This window comes from Acanthisitta chloris, unplaced genomic scaffold, assembly GCF_000695815.1.
Source record: "Acanthisitta chloris isolate BGI_N310 unplaced genomic scaffold, ASM69581v1 scaffold26726, whole genome shotgun sequence".
Lineage (NCBI taxonomy): Eukaryota > Metazoa > Chordata > Aves > Passeriformes > Acanthisittidae > Acanthisitta > Acanthisitta chloris.
In genome coordinates, this window is record NW_008680130.1 from 7,759 (window position 1) to 23,622 (window position 15,864).

The window sequence follows — 15,864 nt, forward strand, 5'->3', positions numbered from 1 at the left end:
TGAGATTAACTGACCACTGCGGAATGCATCCTTGGACTGTCTGAAATACATGAAACAACACAGGGTGAAGTGATGAGTAGTTATCCTGAGAGGCAAGTGATAGTGCAAACCTGTCTGGAAGATAGCTGCAATACTGCTGGCTCCTGGCTTTGGCTGTAAGTGCTACATAAATACAAATGGCATTTACACTTGATTAAAGGTAATGTAATTAAAAAAGTACAGCAGCGTAGGCAAAGTGCATGCCTATGAGTACGACCAGCATCCAGCTCCTGTCTCTGCCACAGACTTTGTGCATAAAAAAATCTGAATAATCTGTAAAACAGAACAAAGAATACCTTTCTACCTCACCCTCATGGTGTTACCATGATGAATCCAGATGCTACTGATAGCTGAATATTATGTAAACAAATATAATCAGGAACAGCTCTTATTTCAACTACATGCTCTGTCAATTTAAGAAAAGTACTACTCTACGAGCTGTCTGAACAAAAACCAGGCAAATCCTCATTCAATTCCTGCACATGCACAGCAGTTGCACTTTAATATTCTACACACTTCAAAAAATGTCACAACACAACCTGACCAAAGGAATTTTCGAAGTATTTCCATAAATCTAGAACTGCTTAAAATCTAGCTACATGACAGATTTAGAAAGTAATTCAGTATCTGACTCTGAAATGGCTCTCCAATCCTGCACAGTCACTGCTCTAATCTTGCACCGTCAGTTTTTAACAGCTTTAGCAATGAGTCATCTGGTATGTATTTGCCTAAGCATTTCCATCATTGACACTTCTAGACTGAGGGAACTAGCTGAAAGCAGCAACACATTAGTCGGCCCCACCACTTTCCTTGTTGAGATTTTTCCTTGCTTACTGTGCTGAATGGGTACTTGAAGTTGCCCTATGCTCCCTAAAAACTAGTGTCTGCAATATGGATTATGTACGTAAATTATATAAAACTCCATGTATACTGCACAATTTCCCTTGGCTATCCCTGTATGACATCAGGCTTCTGCTAAAATAGAGGTTGTAAGCCTTAAAACTGAGTCAGTAGCAGATTGGCAATATGCTAATTCAACTTAGTCAATACAGTGTTAAATATCAGCTTAGATAATTTACAGGTGTTCTGTCCCCTCCTAGAATAAACTTTATTGTAGTATTCAGACCAATGTTTTTCTAACTTAGGTATCTGAGGTAGTCAGTACTGTAAAAAATGCAGAAGAAAGTACAACACTATTTTAAGAGATAAAAGGAGAAATTTTAGTTAAAATATTTTACAATAAAATAATTATGATTATAAATCTCTTTAGTTAAATATATACACATTACATGGTTTTCTAAAAAGAATGAACTTAATAAAGTTTCAAGCAGATCTAACGCACAAATTCACCACTATGTCAGCTTAGACTGAAATGTCAGTTTAACATTCATAAATGGCTGTGTCAGACTAATGGCATTGTTTTGTGCAAAACTAAAAAAACGTTATGAAAACCAAATCCTTCCATTCCCACAGCAAACAGATAGAAAAGGTAGTTTACACATACACACACTTACACATACAACCTTTGATTGCATACAGAGGTTAGAATGACCAGCACTAAAATAACCCCCATCTCTACAAAATAATTCATTTCTTCAATTGATGTAATTTTTGAAAATTACAAATTTTAAGTGCTAGCAAATTGTGCTTTTAGGCAGCCACGTGGCCAATAAGGTAGATGTTGTCATAAAGGTGCCCTACAAAATCTTCACTAATATTCTGTGCAGCTCGTCGTGTATTTCGGATGAATTCCCTCTTTGACATTTTGTTCTTCACGTGAGGGCTTGTTAGATCAATCGAAAGTAGAATCAACGAGTAACACAGTACATAAACTGCATCTAGACGAGAGAATAAAGAAAAAAATTTTTAAAAATGAAACAGTGACCACTAAAAATATTGTTCCCTATGCAAGAACCTTACAGTCTTCATCACTTGGGCTCATAATTTTATTTTTTTCATATATATATATACATATATATACACACACATATATAACAACTCAAAATGGTATCCCAGTGAAATAAAATTTAATATAGCAACTTTCAAAGTCAACACATTGCCAAATGAGAAGCTAAAAATCTCTTAATATTTCCACATAATCCAAAAGTCACTAAGGGCTTTATGCACGTTCATTTAAACAGAATCTTGAAGTTTTTGTAACCTAAAGCAAATATTCTGCAAAAGCTTATCTCTTAAATATGTAAGTAGTTCCACTGCTGAAAACTGCCTCCCCTCCCAACCAATTAGAAATGCTTGTTAACTTGAGTGAGGCCCAGAATTCCCTCTCGCTTCTGTGAGACTATCCACAAAGTAAAATGTTAAGTGTGTAAGACTCTGCAAGAGGAAATTTAGAGATAGCAAAAAGCTCAAGCACAGACAAAAGTGAAGGAAAGATAACATGGAAAAAACCCACACTAATCAGCTAAAAAAAGAATCTGTGTATTTGGGTTTTTTCCAGCCCAAGTGGGATGATGACTGTATATTGAACCCAAGCCATGTTTGTACTTTCAGAAATACTTGTTTAGGTGCTGATTTTAAAACTATCATAAACATTAGCATCCTCCAGAAACATAAAGACTGATCCACTGCATCAAAGCTCTTTTTTTGCTTACCAGGGCTAAGGCCAAGCTCTCTCATCAAATCAGGATTACAAGCACAGAATCTGTGAGAGAACTTTGTTATGAGAGTTTCAAGGTACTCCCCACGCTCCTCAGGAGCATGAATGTGTCTGAAGAACTCTCTCAGTGCATTTGGCAAGAACTGATTTCTGAAGTTGTGCAGTGTCACGAGGTCATCCAAAACATCTCGCCTGGTAGAATGAAAACCCACATTATTAGAGAAGTTTCTTTTAGCTGTTTATGTATGAAAATATAGGTTTCTAAAATGAAAATGTAAGCTCTAGAGTGGTATGAGCTTTGGTTTTTGTGGAACAACAAGGTACAAACAGCACAAAAATTACATAAATGTGTTCTTCACATACAATAGTAGCCAAATACTATAAAAATATACATTAATCAGAATTCAAAGTTTCTTTATATGCATATTCAACCACAGTCTAGAGACTTCATATCTTCTAAATTGTGACAAAGACATTAAAAAAGACAGTAAAGGGAACAGATTCATGTGTCATATATTTTGATGCCTAATTAGAAGCTATTACAGGAGTGTCTTGTTATTGACAAAATTTGCTCACAAAACCCCTTTAAAGTCCACCAGGGTGTAATGCTCTCCTGCCTCTTCCACTGAACACAAACATCTAAAGGATTCAGGTCAGCTTACATGAACAGATGTGCAAAAAAGATCTGAAGAAAATTTGGGAGTAAATTTTAAGTGAACCTAAGAATATTTCTCCTATGTTTAAGCTAATTTTTACCTTTCAATATTAAGATGGGACTGTCAACATTAAAAAAACTAGTTTTTATTCTGAGTGCCTGATTACACTGTGTTTATAAAGGGAAGATGAATGGCAGTTGGGGTTGCTAATATTAACTTGCAAATTCCTCTGTTAATGGTTTCCTATTTTTTCTATTGCTGAAAAAAATTGATAATTTGAAGTTTTACAGCACAGGACTGTCAGTGGTGGTAACACTACAGAAGGACTCCTTTAATAGCACAGACCAAAGGGGATGAGAAACAGTAGAGGATTCCTGCTAGAAGTGCTGTTTTCCCTTTGTTCTTCCTATTTAGGTGCAGCTACTATTCTCCTCCTCTTGCAACTTCTCCTAAACGTGCTGGTACTTCTCTTTCCTGATACTGCACTACCCCAACCTGATGGCATGAGAAAGCATTGCAGACAGAGGAGTATGCTACAGTAAGGAGAGTGTTCCCTACTGCAGCTCATGATGTTTCCAAGAGGATGGCCTGTTGCATCTTAGGAGGTGTGTGTGACTTCCAATTCAGAAACAGCAGGTGACCAAATAATGGTTAGGTGATTCAACATTACTAAGAGATGATAGCTTTTTAACTAAACTGGTAACTCCTTTTTCTGATTAACACCTATACTAGAGACGGGAAAAAAGAAACCTCAAGTCAAAAAAAGCAGCAAAATACCTATAAAATCTGAATGTCAAAGGGCACAAAGACTGTCCTGTGCAGTTTAAATGCTCACTATAACTTTCAAAACAATTTATGCCCAGCACTGCAAAAATGCATGAAAGGCACAGGATGTGAGATTTATTAGTTATAGGTGCTATGTTCTGGGTTTCTTATAAAATGTTGCAGTCACATAAATACCTGAACTGAATAACTGTTTAGATTTAGCATCACCATTACATGGTTGTATTTTCTTGCACATTTACATCTTTGAAACTGCATCCCTACATGCAAAATACTGTTGAATGGTGCTGTACATTGAAAGTGAATAAAAAATGTCTCAAGAGAAATTCAAATTACCTTTCATCAAGGTAGATTCTCAGCTTCTTCCAATTTAGTGTTCTTGTGCAAAAGATAAACTTAGCTATTTCTTTTGGTGAATCGTCTAATATGCCTTTGGACATAAAGTAGTTGACTCCCTGAGAAAATACATGTACATATAAATATGTTTAATCTTCATAATCTATTTAGGAACAAGTATTGTACTTCACAATGTAGCAACATAATCCTACTAATTAGCTGGTTTATTTTCCAGAATGATTCCTCTTCCTCTAAATCACATTTCAACATGCACAATACACTCTAGAATTAAAAATCAAATGCAAAGAAACAATTTATTGTTATGGTTGAGATTTTACATACAGTCACAGTAGGAAATTTAAAATTATGAACCCCATAAGGAGCATGATGGTTTTTTAATAATTTCTTTATGGTGCAGACAAATATTTTGGTTTTCATACGTCTGTACTAGTATTTAAAATGCTGCAGGGATCATAAATTTTAATTTTATAACTTTTGTAAATAAGAAAATCTTAGCCATAATGTGTTTATACTTTAGTATCTTTCATTAAAACAGTAATGTTCTCACATGTATATGATGCACCACATTCAAATAGATGCAATAAATGCATTTGTTTAAATGTGTAATAATGCAAATAAACACAAGCACACTTATCTCAAAGCATAGGTAAATATCAACATATATAAATATGCATACATAAATAAGAACACTATGCCTAACAAAAATAGTTTGAAAATACAGAATTGTGCCCATTTTATATTCACATGGTTTCCAGAATTTTTCACACTTTTCCATGACACATTTGTTGTAGAATAAACACACCAAATTTAATTTGAAAGTATTTCGGTGATTTTCTGGATTCTTCCTGGTCATTGAAATATCCCAATGAACAAGACTATTTTCCTTGTGATCTCAGAAATCAAACCACCCCAATGGATTAAAAAAATATTCACCTTTTTCAACAATAAAAAAATCAAAACCTGAGAATAACTAACCAACTTGTTTCAATTTAATTTGGCAGGGGCTCGGAGCTGGTCTGAGCATTTGCTACCAGGAAGTGTTGCAACACTTAAGTACAGTATCTCTTGATTATATCATAATGTGAAAACATAGAGTGTGTAGGACAGTGCATTCCTGTATAGAATAATGTACAAAGGCCACAACCTAAATCACCTTTAAAATACTTCTGAAATATTTTTTCATAAATCTCTTGATATCAGATTTCACAATATTTTGCAAGTGTGCCCTTCTAGTTTACATTACATCCATAAAGATGTAGGGCAAACCTGGCATTCAGTGTATAAACTAAACTTCCCAGTGCTCTTCAATTTTGTGTGAAAAAAGAAATAAAGGACTGAGTGCAGATTTGGAGCATTTTATGAAACAAGTTAGTAAAGCAAAGTCTCAGCTCCATCAAGTAAAAGGAAAAAATAAATTAGGATCTGTGCAATTGACACAAGCAAAAAGCCAAGAAACAGCTCTAATATTAACTGTTTTTACCAGTCTGTACTTTTGGCTAATACAGTTATAGAAAATAACAGCTAATCAGCATACATTTATTTTGTTAAAAGAATGGCTTATAAAATTAATAAAAATATAAGGGTTTCTAGATAGGCAAGACAAAAATGTTCTAGCAATGTTAGGCCCAAATTTTAAGAAGAATCTTTACTGAGGATCATAATGACGTGTGTTGCACTGTAAACTTGCATTTCAGTCCAAATTACATCATATCTAAATTTGTCCATAATATGGATGGACAAAATATTGTTAAGTACTTTCTTGAATTGAAACTGAACAGATTGAAAATGGGAGATCAAAAGGAACAACAGCCGTGTATTAATTCCACAAGAATTTTGGCAGTTTGTGTAAGATGAGCAGCATCTCCTAAATATATCCTGACTTAATGAGATTTATGCATCTGCTTCAGTAAGAAGTATTTGCTTAAGGTAGTGCAAACTGAAGCCTGGCAAGGAAGTCTCAGTAGTATTCGTGCTGCAATTAACAAACACTTCTGCAACATATCCAGAAAATACCTGGCATGTCAGAGAGGAGGCAGGATGAAAATAACACCTTAAGACAAACAATGAGTTGGTTTCTCTGTGACAGAACTGCTGTAATTTCTTTTCTCATGCACTAGATTTCAACTCAATGTAGGAACTTCACCTGACAGGCTACCAAATCTTTGCAAAGCATTTTTATTCCCTAATTCCCTCTCTCTACCCACACCACACAATGCTTGACAGTATCTTTCTCTGTGAACACAGTCTTGTTATTAATGTTCCTCAACTCCTTCACAAGGAAACAAGGTATAAATAAAAGATACTTCATCACATGCCATCATTTTTAGTTGCTTTTTATTTCATCCTAAGCTATCAAAAATACTTTGAAACAGTAGAAACCTGATTTCTCTTTTAAGTTCTTAAATTTTGGCTCACAGCAAATGAAATTCATTTAAAGACAGACAACAAGTCATCAAATCTGCTTTTTGTAACACTGTAAATACTGCCTTGAAACCCTCTCAGTACCTACACTTCAAATAAATCACTTCTGGTAGCTAAAATGGTCACTTGTGGCATGTATACTAGCTGAAATAAGTAGTTCTATAAACTATTAAAACCTATGCTAAGATTACTTGTCAGTCAGCTGGTGATTGTTTTAGGAAATGTTTGACTGCAGTCAGTAGGCAGATCCATGCCACTATATGCCAGGTCTGAACAGGCAGATACACACCTGGGAAACACTGCAGGATGAGCACAGAATGTGCTCTTTTAATTCTGATTCAGAGCATTATAATGCTCTCAGCATTAGAGAATTAGGAAAGATGCCTCAGGGGCACCTTGCATCTGTGAAAGAATGTTACCACTGAATTTCAGACAGCTCTGGATAAAATATAAACATATGAAAACGTTGATTTAAATTATCTAAGCAAATGACAATCATAACTATAGACTAATAGTAACAACAAAAACTATTTGTTGTATTTTGGTATGTTATTTTTTACAGTTAGTCCTTTTTTCCCAGGCACACACCTATTCTATTACAGCACTGACACCTCTTGATTTCTTTCTACCTGTTTCCATTCATTCAGATACAGGATATCTAAAAAGGAAAATTTTACTTTTCAGTATTGGTTTCATTTTTGCACTGATGTTCTTCTCTGCTAAGAGTACTTTCAGGACAGTTAAGTACAGCAGTCAACACTAAAACTTTTGTGGCTGCCTTCAACATCTCTGTTTAGATATGCATACAAAACAAACCAGACATATTCCAAGTTAATGGCACAGAAATTTTGGAATCACTGTTTTTCTACCCGTATAAATGATTTCTTTTATATATTTAAATGGAACTGTTTGCAAAGTCACAGTTGGGAAACAATGAAGCTTTTTACTTAGTACCTATTTAAAAGTAGGGGAGGTGAATATATGACAAATATATTTGTCAATAAATTCCAATGTCACTTAATAGTTCAAATTTCACATAGATAGTTTTACACCTGCTGCATTTGTTTAGCTTGTTTTAAAATGTGACTAAGGAAAACACTAGTAGCATCTTAACATTAACATTTTAAAGTGATTTATAATTCTGCAAATTATATGTTTTTACATTTTAATAGCATTACGTAAGTATGAACATAAAGTGCTAGTTTCCTTCTAGTCTGTACTATATTAAAAAAAAGACTTTTATCACCAACCAAATGAAAACATTCTTAAATAAAAGCTGAGAAAATACAGGTATTCAAGTCTAAATACTGGCTTAATTATTTAAATTCTTCGGGAGCAGTGACTGTCACTTTATTCTATATAGAGTATCTGGCATAGTTGATGTCAATTTCTAACTGGGGATTCTAGGTAACACTAACATTATTAGCAAATAATAATTAGACATGTATGGTGCTATTGTTCCCATTTTTCTAGGGAAATATAGCATCTTATATTTCATGGTGCATCTTCTGGAACAAAATGCACAGTAGCGGTGAAATATTTTCTCACAGAAATTTTAAAGATTCTTTTACTAATTTATGAATCAAGTTATTTGGTGACAAATGTGGAGACAATATAGAACATACATTTCAAACAGTGTCACTTTCACTGTACGTCTTAAAGCACAGTCTCAGTCATACAAACTTATGATGGCAGAAATTGCAAGTAGAACGCAGAAATATTTTCCATGTTACACAGAATCCGTAACTAATAATTTAGACAATTGAACCTCTCTGACTTTAATGTAGCATTTTAAGCTGTATGGCCCTTTCTATCTCTTTTGCAAAATCACACAAAAGAACTTCTTTCTACAATGTAAATATACTTCTGAAATTCTTTGAATAGATAAATCAAAGCATCTCAAAATTGGCTTGCTTTGCAGACCATTATGAAATAAGCTAAGTTTTCAAATTTGGTTAAAAATATACAGCACTAAACATTCCACCATCTACAGGCTATCAGTAATTAAAAGTCAGGTAAGGTAGCCTTACACAAGTGGCTAACAATTTACAATCAGGAAAAGGCCAAAAAACTGACCTCCCTAACAAAAACTAAGGGCAGCTAATAATGAATGAGAATTGAAGAGTGGAAAGTCAGGCTTAGTATAAGCACTCTCTTACTGTACTTGGTTATTACTATGCTACATAAAGAAAATCCTGACCTCATTAACATCTGACAGCTTTGGTCTGGATTCCAATGGGTCCATAAAAATAAACACTATTAAATAAATCAGTTAGAATCATTATCATTAAGGATGAAACAAAAGCAGATCATCTTTCCTGACCAAAGGATTCTCTTTTCTCCCTTCAATTTCAATTTTATTACATGGAACTATGTTATGTAGTTAAACTTGACAAAATATTTTATAGTGAGTTAGAAAGCTGATACAAAACAGTGGGAGAGAACTTCTGGTTGCTTACAAATTCTGAGTCATAAGCACATGAGATATGAAACAAGCACTTCATGAGAAGCATTTCACATACACCATACACTCTTTAAAATAAAATACAGCAGAGACCGTGAGGGCAGATTAAACAATGTAATATTCATATTCAAGTGTTAATACTAACCCTAAACCATCCCCTCTCTCCAAAGAAACAAAAACCAGGTTCCAAAATCTTGGCTACAATGGTGCTGCCATATGAAACCCCCCCAAAAAACCAACAAACCCAACCATTCAAAAAACCCCAACCCAAACATGCACTGGAGTTTTTTTCAGATTACATGTAATGTGATTAGGCACATCCTTTCAGCAGAATGTGAGTGCCTGCTATGAATTATGCAAGCTCATGCACACAATCAATACATTAAATTACAGCAGATATCACAACACCATGCACACAACAATGGCTAACCAGAGAATCCTACCACAAAGTGTGTAGATGCTCTTCCCTACCCCGTGAGCCACCGCTAGCTCTGGAGCTGTTGCTGTGGAGCCTGGTTACCCATTTTCATGACATGGGCGATGTCCTTTGGAGAATCTTGCTCCTGTGGCTGTAAGTATTCCTATTTTTATAGTAATTTGATCAGGTCTGTTATCAAATGTAAAGCATAGTTTGGCAGGAAATTCGGAGACACAATTTGTAATATTGGAATGCCATATCATATATTCCAGATACAGTGTCCTTATAATAAAAATTCTGCCAATATCACAGTTGTAAACAATAAAAGCAATAGTCTTTGTGAATTCTCTTGAAACTCAGGCCCTGAATGATTCCTACCAGGCTATGGTGCTCCACAGGGAGAGAGGAACAGAAGCCCTTCGGAGATACCCTGAGGTTTTAGTCTCGTTAGGCCTGAAGCAGACTGTTTGTACCACTATTGTACAATATAACCATAATGAACCCAGAAGAAGCAAGTGCAGCATAGCAAAGTTAACACCTAATTTAATTATACTATAAGGTAATTCTAATTTGCAGATCTTAATTTCCTTTAAAAATAAGGAATCTTTTAAGTGCCTTCTCTGCAGGCTCCAAATGCTTTAAACATACCAAGATTACATAAGTTTGAAATATAACAGCACATTATAAACTAAGATAGTATGGTAAATGAAAAATTATGTTAAAACAAACTGAAATACAAAGAAGAATTTGGATGGCCAAAGCTGCAATTTAAACTTGATATATTATTGAAAACATCTAAGTTACCTAAATACTGCATTTCATCTGGAAAATACTTTACATTTATTACTAAATTTGTGAAACTTCTGCAGAAAAATCAATGCTAATCACTCAAGTGACAAGGTGCTGATGTGTCAACACTGTATCAGAACTCAAGGCAGAACTCTACCAGAGAAATCACAAAATACTCTAATTCATGACTTATAAAAGTAGTGGTTTCTTTATCAAGCAGAATAGGCAATAAAGCAAGAAATTAAACAAAATCACATTATTGTAATGATTCATACAACTGCTTTACTTATTTCATCCCTTGGTTCCAAGTTCATGTTTTCTGTATCACAGTGGAGTGAATATTTGCTCCTAAAAGTCTATCTTTTCGTGCCTCTTAAACCTTTTCCTACTTTGGATTTATTCAATTACCACTTCCTCGTGTATGTATAAATATATGCACGAAGTTAATGCTACTTTTGTTCAGTGTTGTGTACCCCTCTTTTCCTAGGAAACATGAAGCAAGAGTCTGATTTTGTAGACAAAATATTATCTCTGTCACTTGGGCATTCATTGCCTACCTCCCAGCCAAAAGCTGTCTACTCTCAAACTCTTTTCTTCTTTGAAAGGTGACAGACTGAACACAGAAACTGACTTTTCCAGTTAGTTACATGAATTAATGAAAACTTTTTAATTTGACATGGGGTATATTTTTAAAGATAAATATATGTTGCATAAACATCCACAGAAATCAAATCAAACTGATCTTCAGGATAGTTCAGCAGTATATCTTTTTCAGAGTATTTCAAGATTTGCTCCTTGATAGTGGAAATAGGTAAAAATTCCTTACAAGAAAATGTTATTGTAATAGAAGTAATCAGTGTTACTTTATACCTCATCCTGCTTCAATTGCAGTGGAACCAAACTCATTTTCTGCAGAAGCATTTTAGCATTTTAATTTATGTAAGCATATTATAATCCTTTTAAAATTCACCATTGTCTCTTCAGTTAGGATATCTGACTCGTTCCTAAGGCAATACCTGGTTATGAATTTCTGGCATCCATAGGTCAGACTGGTGTACAAGAGGCAAGTCATATACATGATGTGCATAGGTACAATACTCAAAAAAAAGACCAGCATAGTGCTGTAACTTAGCATTAAGCATCCTTACAGCAAAAAACCCACCTACTAAAACTTGGGGTATATATGGACATAATTATAGAACAACAATCACAGTTATTTTAACTGTTTATTACTATCAGCAACAGTTACTTACCTCATCAGGGTTGGCATTGAAGGTGAGACTGCCCTCATCTAGCTGCATATACAATTTTCTAAAAGAAAATCCTAGAGGCGGATTCTTATTGTATATAGAACAGTGACCCCAAGTGGATTTGCACAACCTATAAAATTAAAATTAGTCTATTATAAAAATTAATTTCTGAATTTCATGTATTTTACAGAAGCAAAAGGTAATCAACACCACAAAGCTAAATACTCAAACTATAGGAAAAGCAAGGAATAGGTTGATTGCAATGCTTAGTTATTAAGTCCTTTGCATGTGTATTGCTAAAAATCTTCAACTATATGATAATTGTTTTCTTCTCAGAGAGGTTTTGGTGCATTCGAGCGCAACCTTAAAACGTATCCCAGTAGGTGGCACCATAACGACATCCACACGGCGGAAAGCTCCGGCACTCCTGGAGAACTATGACAAATTGTTCTCCTGCAGCAGTGTGACAGATTAAAACATTGTGTTTCTTTTTTTTGTGCCCCAGCTGTGCACTGAGTGTGACACCACATCTGCACAAACTTAGGCCACTAATTCATCTCTTTCTCCATCTGTTCTTTTCCACCCAACTCTTCTTTTTCCATCTTGGCCAACCCTAATTATGTGATTCAGCCCCATCCCTCTGTACCTTCTATCATTTGAAACTCCCTTTCACTTTCTAGGCATGCTGGATTCCTTATTATATGGTTATGTAGGTTACTTATTGCACTGCTAGTTCTGTTCAACACACCTGCTTTGTAACTAACTAGGGACAATATTTAGGACCCATCAGGTAACCACTGAGGACATGGCAAAGACTTTGTCATCACTTCAGGAACCTGTGGCTTATTCAGACTGAGTTTGGGATTGCAGCCACAGGACTTGGTAAAGCCTAAAGTCAAACACATCCAATAAATATGGAATATTGAAGATGTCTACAGAGATTATGCAAATCGAGGTTTTTATTAATGTGCTAAATCAGGACACATTTTCATTACCAAAGTGTATACTTTGAACATGAGTATTATTTGGAAATATTTCACTAAAAATGATTGTACTATTTCTCAGAATGAACTTTGAGGAAAATATGTATTTTTCCCTCTGTATGCTAAGGATAAATACTGCACATGATTACAAAGGTCTAGTATCTTCAAGCTTTGACGTAGGGAATTTATTTGTATTTAGGGTGGGTTTGATAACAAGAAGTGAGTACAACACATTGCATACTGACAAGCTTAGAAGCTTACCTGCATCCTTCACTAGAATTCCTGTTTCCTGTCAATACAACAGACCCCAACAGCAGAATAATTCTCACTTAAAAGTTGTATTATCTTATTGCTAGGTTCATAAATCATGATAGGAAGGGAAGCTAGTTAATGCAAATGCAGAGGGGCAAAGAAATACATGAGGGAAGGAAGAGATGTAGGGCACAATGAAAGGAAAAGAAGTAACCTGAAAAACCACTCAACCACTACATTAATACTATTACTGCTAAGGAGTAAAAAAATGTTGTGAAAGAAGGTACAAGTTTTACTGACCATCTACTCTAAAAATAAGTATGATTTCATGAGCCTTTCCTAATCTTTTAAAACATAAAATATAAAATAATATATTTTTAATTACACATTGATATTATACTACTTTATTTGAAAGAATGTTCCTTTCTTTACCTCCTGGACATCCAACCTCTGCATATGTTATATATGTGTTTCAAGTGTTAAAGTGCAGAAATTTCACTTCATCCATGAGCAAACCTGACTCTTTCTTTCCTGACCAGTATAGGAGATAAGTTCTCATCCCTTTTTATGTGGAACTTCAGCTGAATATGTTTGCTTGTTCAAGCTACATATTTGTTTGAAGTCCAGAGAAGTAATAATACAAACATCTGAGATGTGCTTTGAGCTAACACAAAAGTGAAAACAAGTCCTTGTTTTCTCCCCATATTTCAAACAACAGGCCTGTAACAATATACATGTATACTTGTGCCAAGCACACTTGTGGCTGTAGTAATCTCCAGTAATACCCGATAGTAACTAGAAACCCAGAGTAACACTTTTTATAACTACGTATGTTTCACCTATTTCATATCTCATTTAATTTAGGAAACCTTTGCTAATGTTAGAATGACAAAAACCACATATTGAGGCAAATTTAAAAATCTATTTATGTTTACTATGTCCAGGCGATACTTTTTTTCATGCTTACCCTTGCCAAAGGAGCTCATCATTAGCAAGATCCTGCCAGACACATGAAGCTAGACAGAGATCAGTTGCATTCAGGTATGACAAAATGGTAAAACTAAGCTCTGGTGGCAGCATTTCCAGGTTAATGAATCCTTCTTGCTCTTTAGATTTTCTCGTCTTCAACAGGTGGTAGATGTCAATGCCTCCTTGAGCTTGTTTGCGATGGCTTGTATTGTTAACATTGCTAGCAGTTATCCTCCTACCATGCTCTCTGCTGAGATAGCCTTGCCCGCTGTATCCTTGCTGTTGCAATTGCTGGTTCCTAGCAACTCTCCAGAGTCCCTGACCCATCTGCGAGCCTGATGGACATAAACCCCAAATTAGATGTTGACAGCTATTTGTAAACATTTATAAGACACACTCAGCACACACTGGAAAACTGAAACTGCAGGAAAAATATGAATAGATAAAAAGTGAGTTTTATCACAGTTACGCTGACCATGTAACCTGTCTTCGTGAGGCAACTGAAGAAATAATACTGAAAACAAAGCTCATAAAAAAACCTAGACTTTTTTTCAAAAATTTCCATGCTTGAAGAGTTACAAAATTAACAATAAGCTCCGGCAAACAGTACCAAATATAATCTATATACTATGCAAGCTAAGAAGCCTTAAGCTTCAGAACATTTGGAATCTTCAGACTTCCTTTAAAGTTTTATAAAAATATCTTATTTAGAGTCAATGATGTGCTACAAAACAAAGAGAAACAAAAATGTCCTGAGTACTGGGTAGCACATGACACTGTGACTGACACTGTGACTGACACTGAAACAAAGTCTAATGACTTCAGTGATAACACAGTTAAGGATTTTGGATGCTCAGAAACAAGAAAATGAGTATCTTTTCAAGCTTTCTTAACTAGCAGCAAAAAATAAAGCCTTCAGAATAAGGTGCTCACATACTCATACAGAGACTATCACTGCAGAATACTACAAAAAGCCTGTTTTTAATATTAAAAAAATAAAAAATATACTTGCTATATTATGGACCAGGTGAAGAAATTTCACAGAAGAAACAAAGTGAGACACAATTAAAATCATTCTAGAACCAGCTGCTGGAAATCCACAAGCTCTAATACGTGTGCAGCTATTTAGCAGCTTATAACCCATTTGTTAGACACATATAATTTCATCATCACGTGATTACTTTCGGCTTTGTAGTAATCCAGGATGAATGCTTTTAGAGCTCACTCATGAGATGAGCAAAGCCACTGTTATTATATAAAGCTTTTTAAGCAGTGGTCTCCAAAACTAAAGCTCTAAATTATTTTGAACACACATTTTCAGTCTCCAGATTCACAGGCCACTCAAATGTTTATGTTTTCAAGCTTTCAATTATCCAATTAATTGAAACCTCTTGATAGCTTGCCTGTAATAACTATCACAGTAAAAATATCATGCTTGTTTGTAAATTGCTGATTTTCTCTGGCTTTGTTGGCCACCCATTAAAGTCTGATTTCAATTCTATTCATGTCTTCTTCATCTTACTTTGGTACAGCATAATAAATTATCTTGCAGCGTATACAAGCGTGACATCATCCTAAAAGCAATCTAGATTAATACTGCATTAGTACTGACTTCTACTTTATTAAAGAAAACCCAACATACCCTATAAACGCTCTCCACTTTATGGTAACCGAGCCCTACAGCTGCTGCTTTGCAGGCACAATTATCCTGACAGGAAAACGTTCCTTCCTTCGATGCTATCAAAGCTGAGGCTTCGTTCATCGCAGTTGCAGTCGTATCGCAAGCCTGCCCTAACGCGAGAGCCCTCAGAACCCGACTCCAGGCAATCAGGAGACGGTCGGAGACACAGCCAGTCCCGCACGCCC

The 15,864-nt window shown here is 35.1% G+C and overlaps 1 protein-coding gene across 1 annotated transcript; it reads right to left on the bottom strand.

Moving 5' to 3' along the window:
• Window positions 1-1,233: 1,233 nt before the first annotated feature.
• On the bottom strand, window positions 1,234-14,330 carry FBXO8 (F-box protein 8). The gene is made up of 5 exons (XM_009077610.1): window positions 13,997-14,330; window positions 11,798-11,924; window positions 4,432-4,550; window positions 2,652-2,848; window positions 1,234-1,877 (listed from the first exon to the last, which is right to left on the bottom strand). The coding sequence occupies exons 1-5, from the start codon at window positions 14,323-14,325 to the stop codon at window positions 1,690-1,692; spliced, it is 960 nt and encodes a 319-aa protein (XP_009075858.1). The 5' UTR covers window positions 14,326-14,330; the 3' UTR covers window positions 1,234-1,689.
• Between the last annotated feature and the right edge of the window lie 1,534 nt (window positions 14,331-15,864).

What these genes read in the sequence shown, in the direction of transcription:
- FBXO8 (XM_009077610.1), bottom strand. Translation starts at nt 14,325, where the DNA reads ATGGGTCAGGGACTCTGGAGAGTTGCTAGGAACCAGCAATTGCAACAG. An exon ending in GATGAGCTCCTTTGGCAAGG is followed by an intron (nt 11,925 to 13,996) that starts GTAAGCATGAAA and finishes TTAATTTTATAG; the next exon opens with GTTGTGCAAATCCACTTGGG. An exon ending in AGAATCTACCTTGATGAAAG is followed by an intron (nt 2,849 to 4,431) that starts GTAATTTGAATT and finishes TCATTCTACCAG; the next exon opens with GCGAGATGTTTTGGATGACC.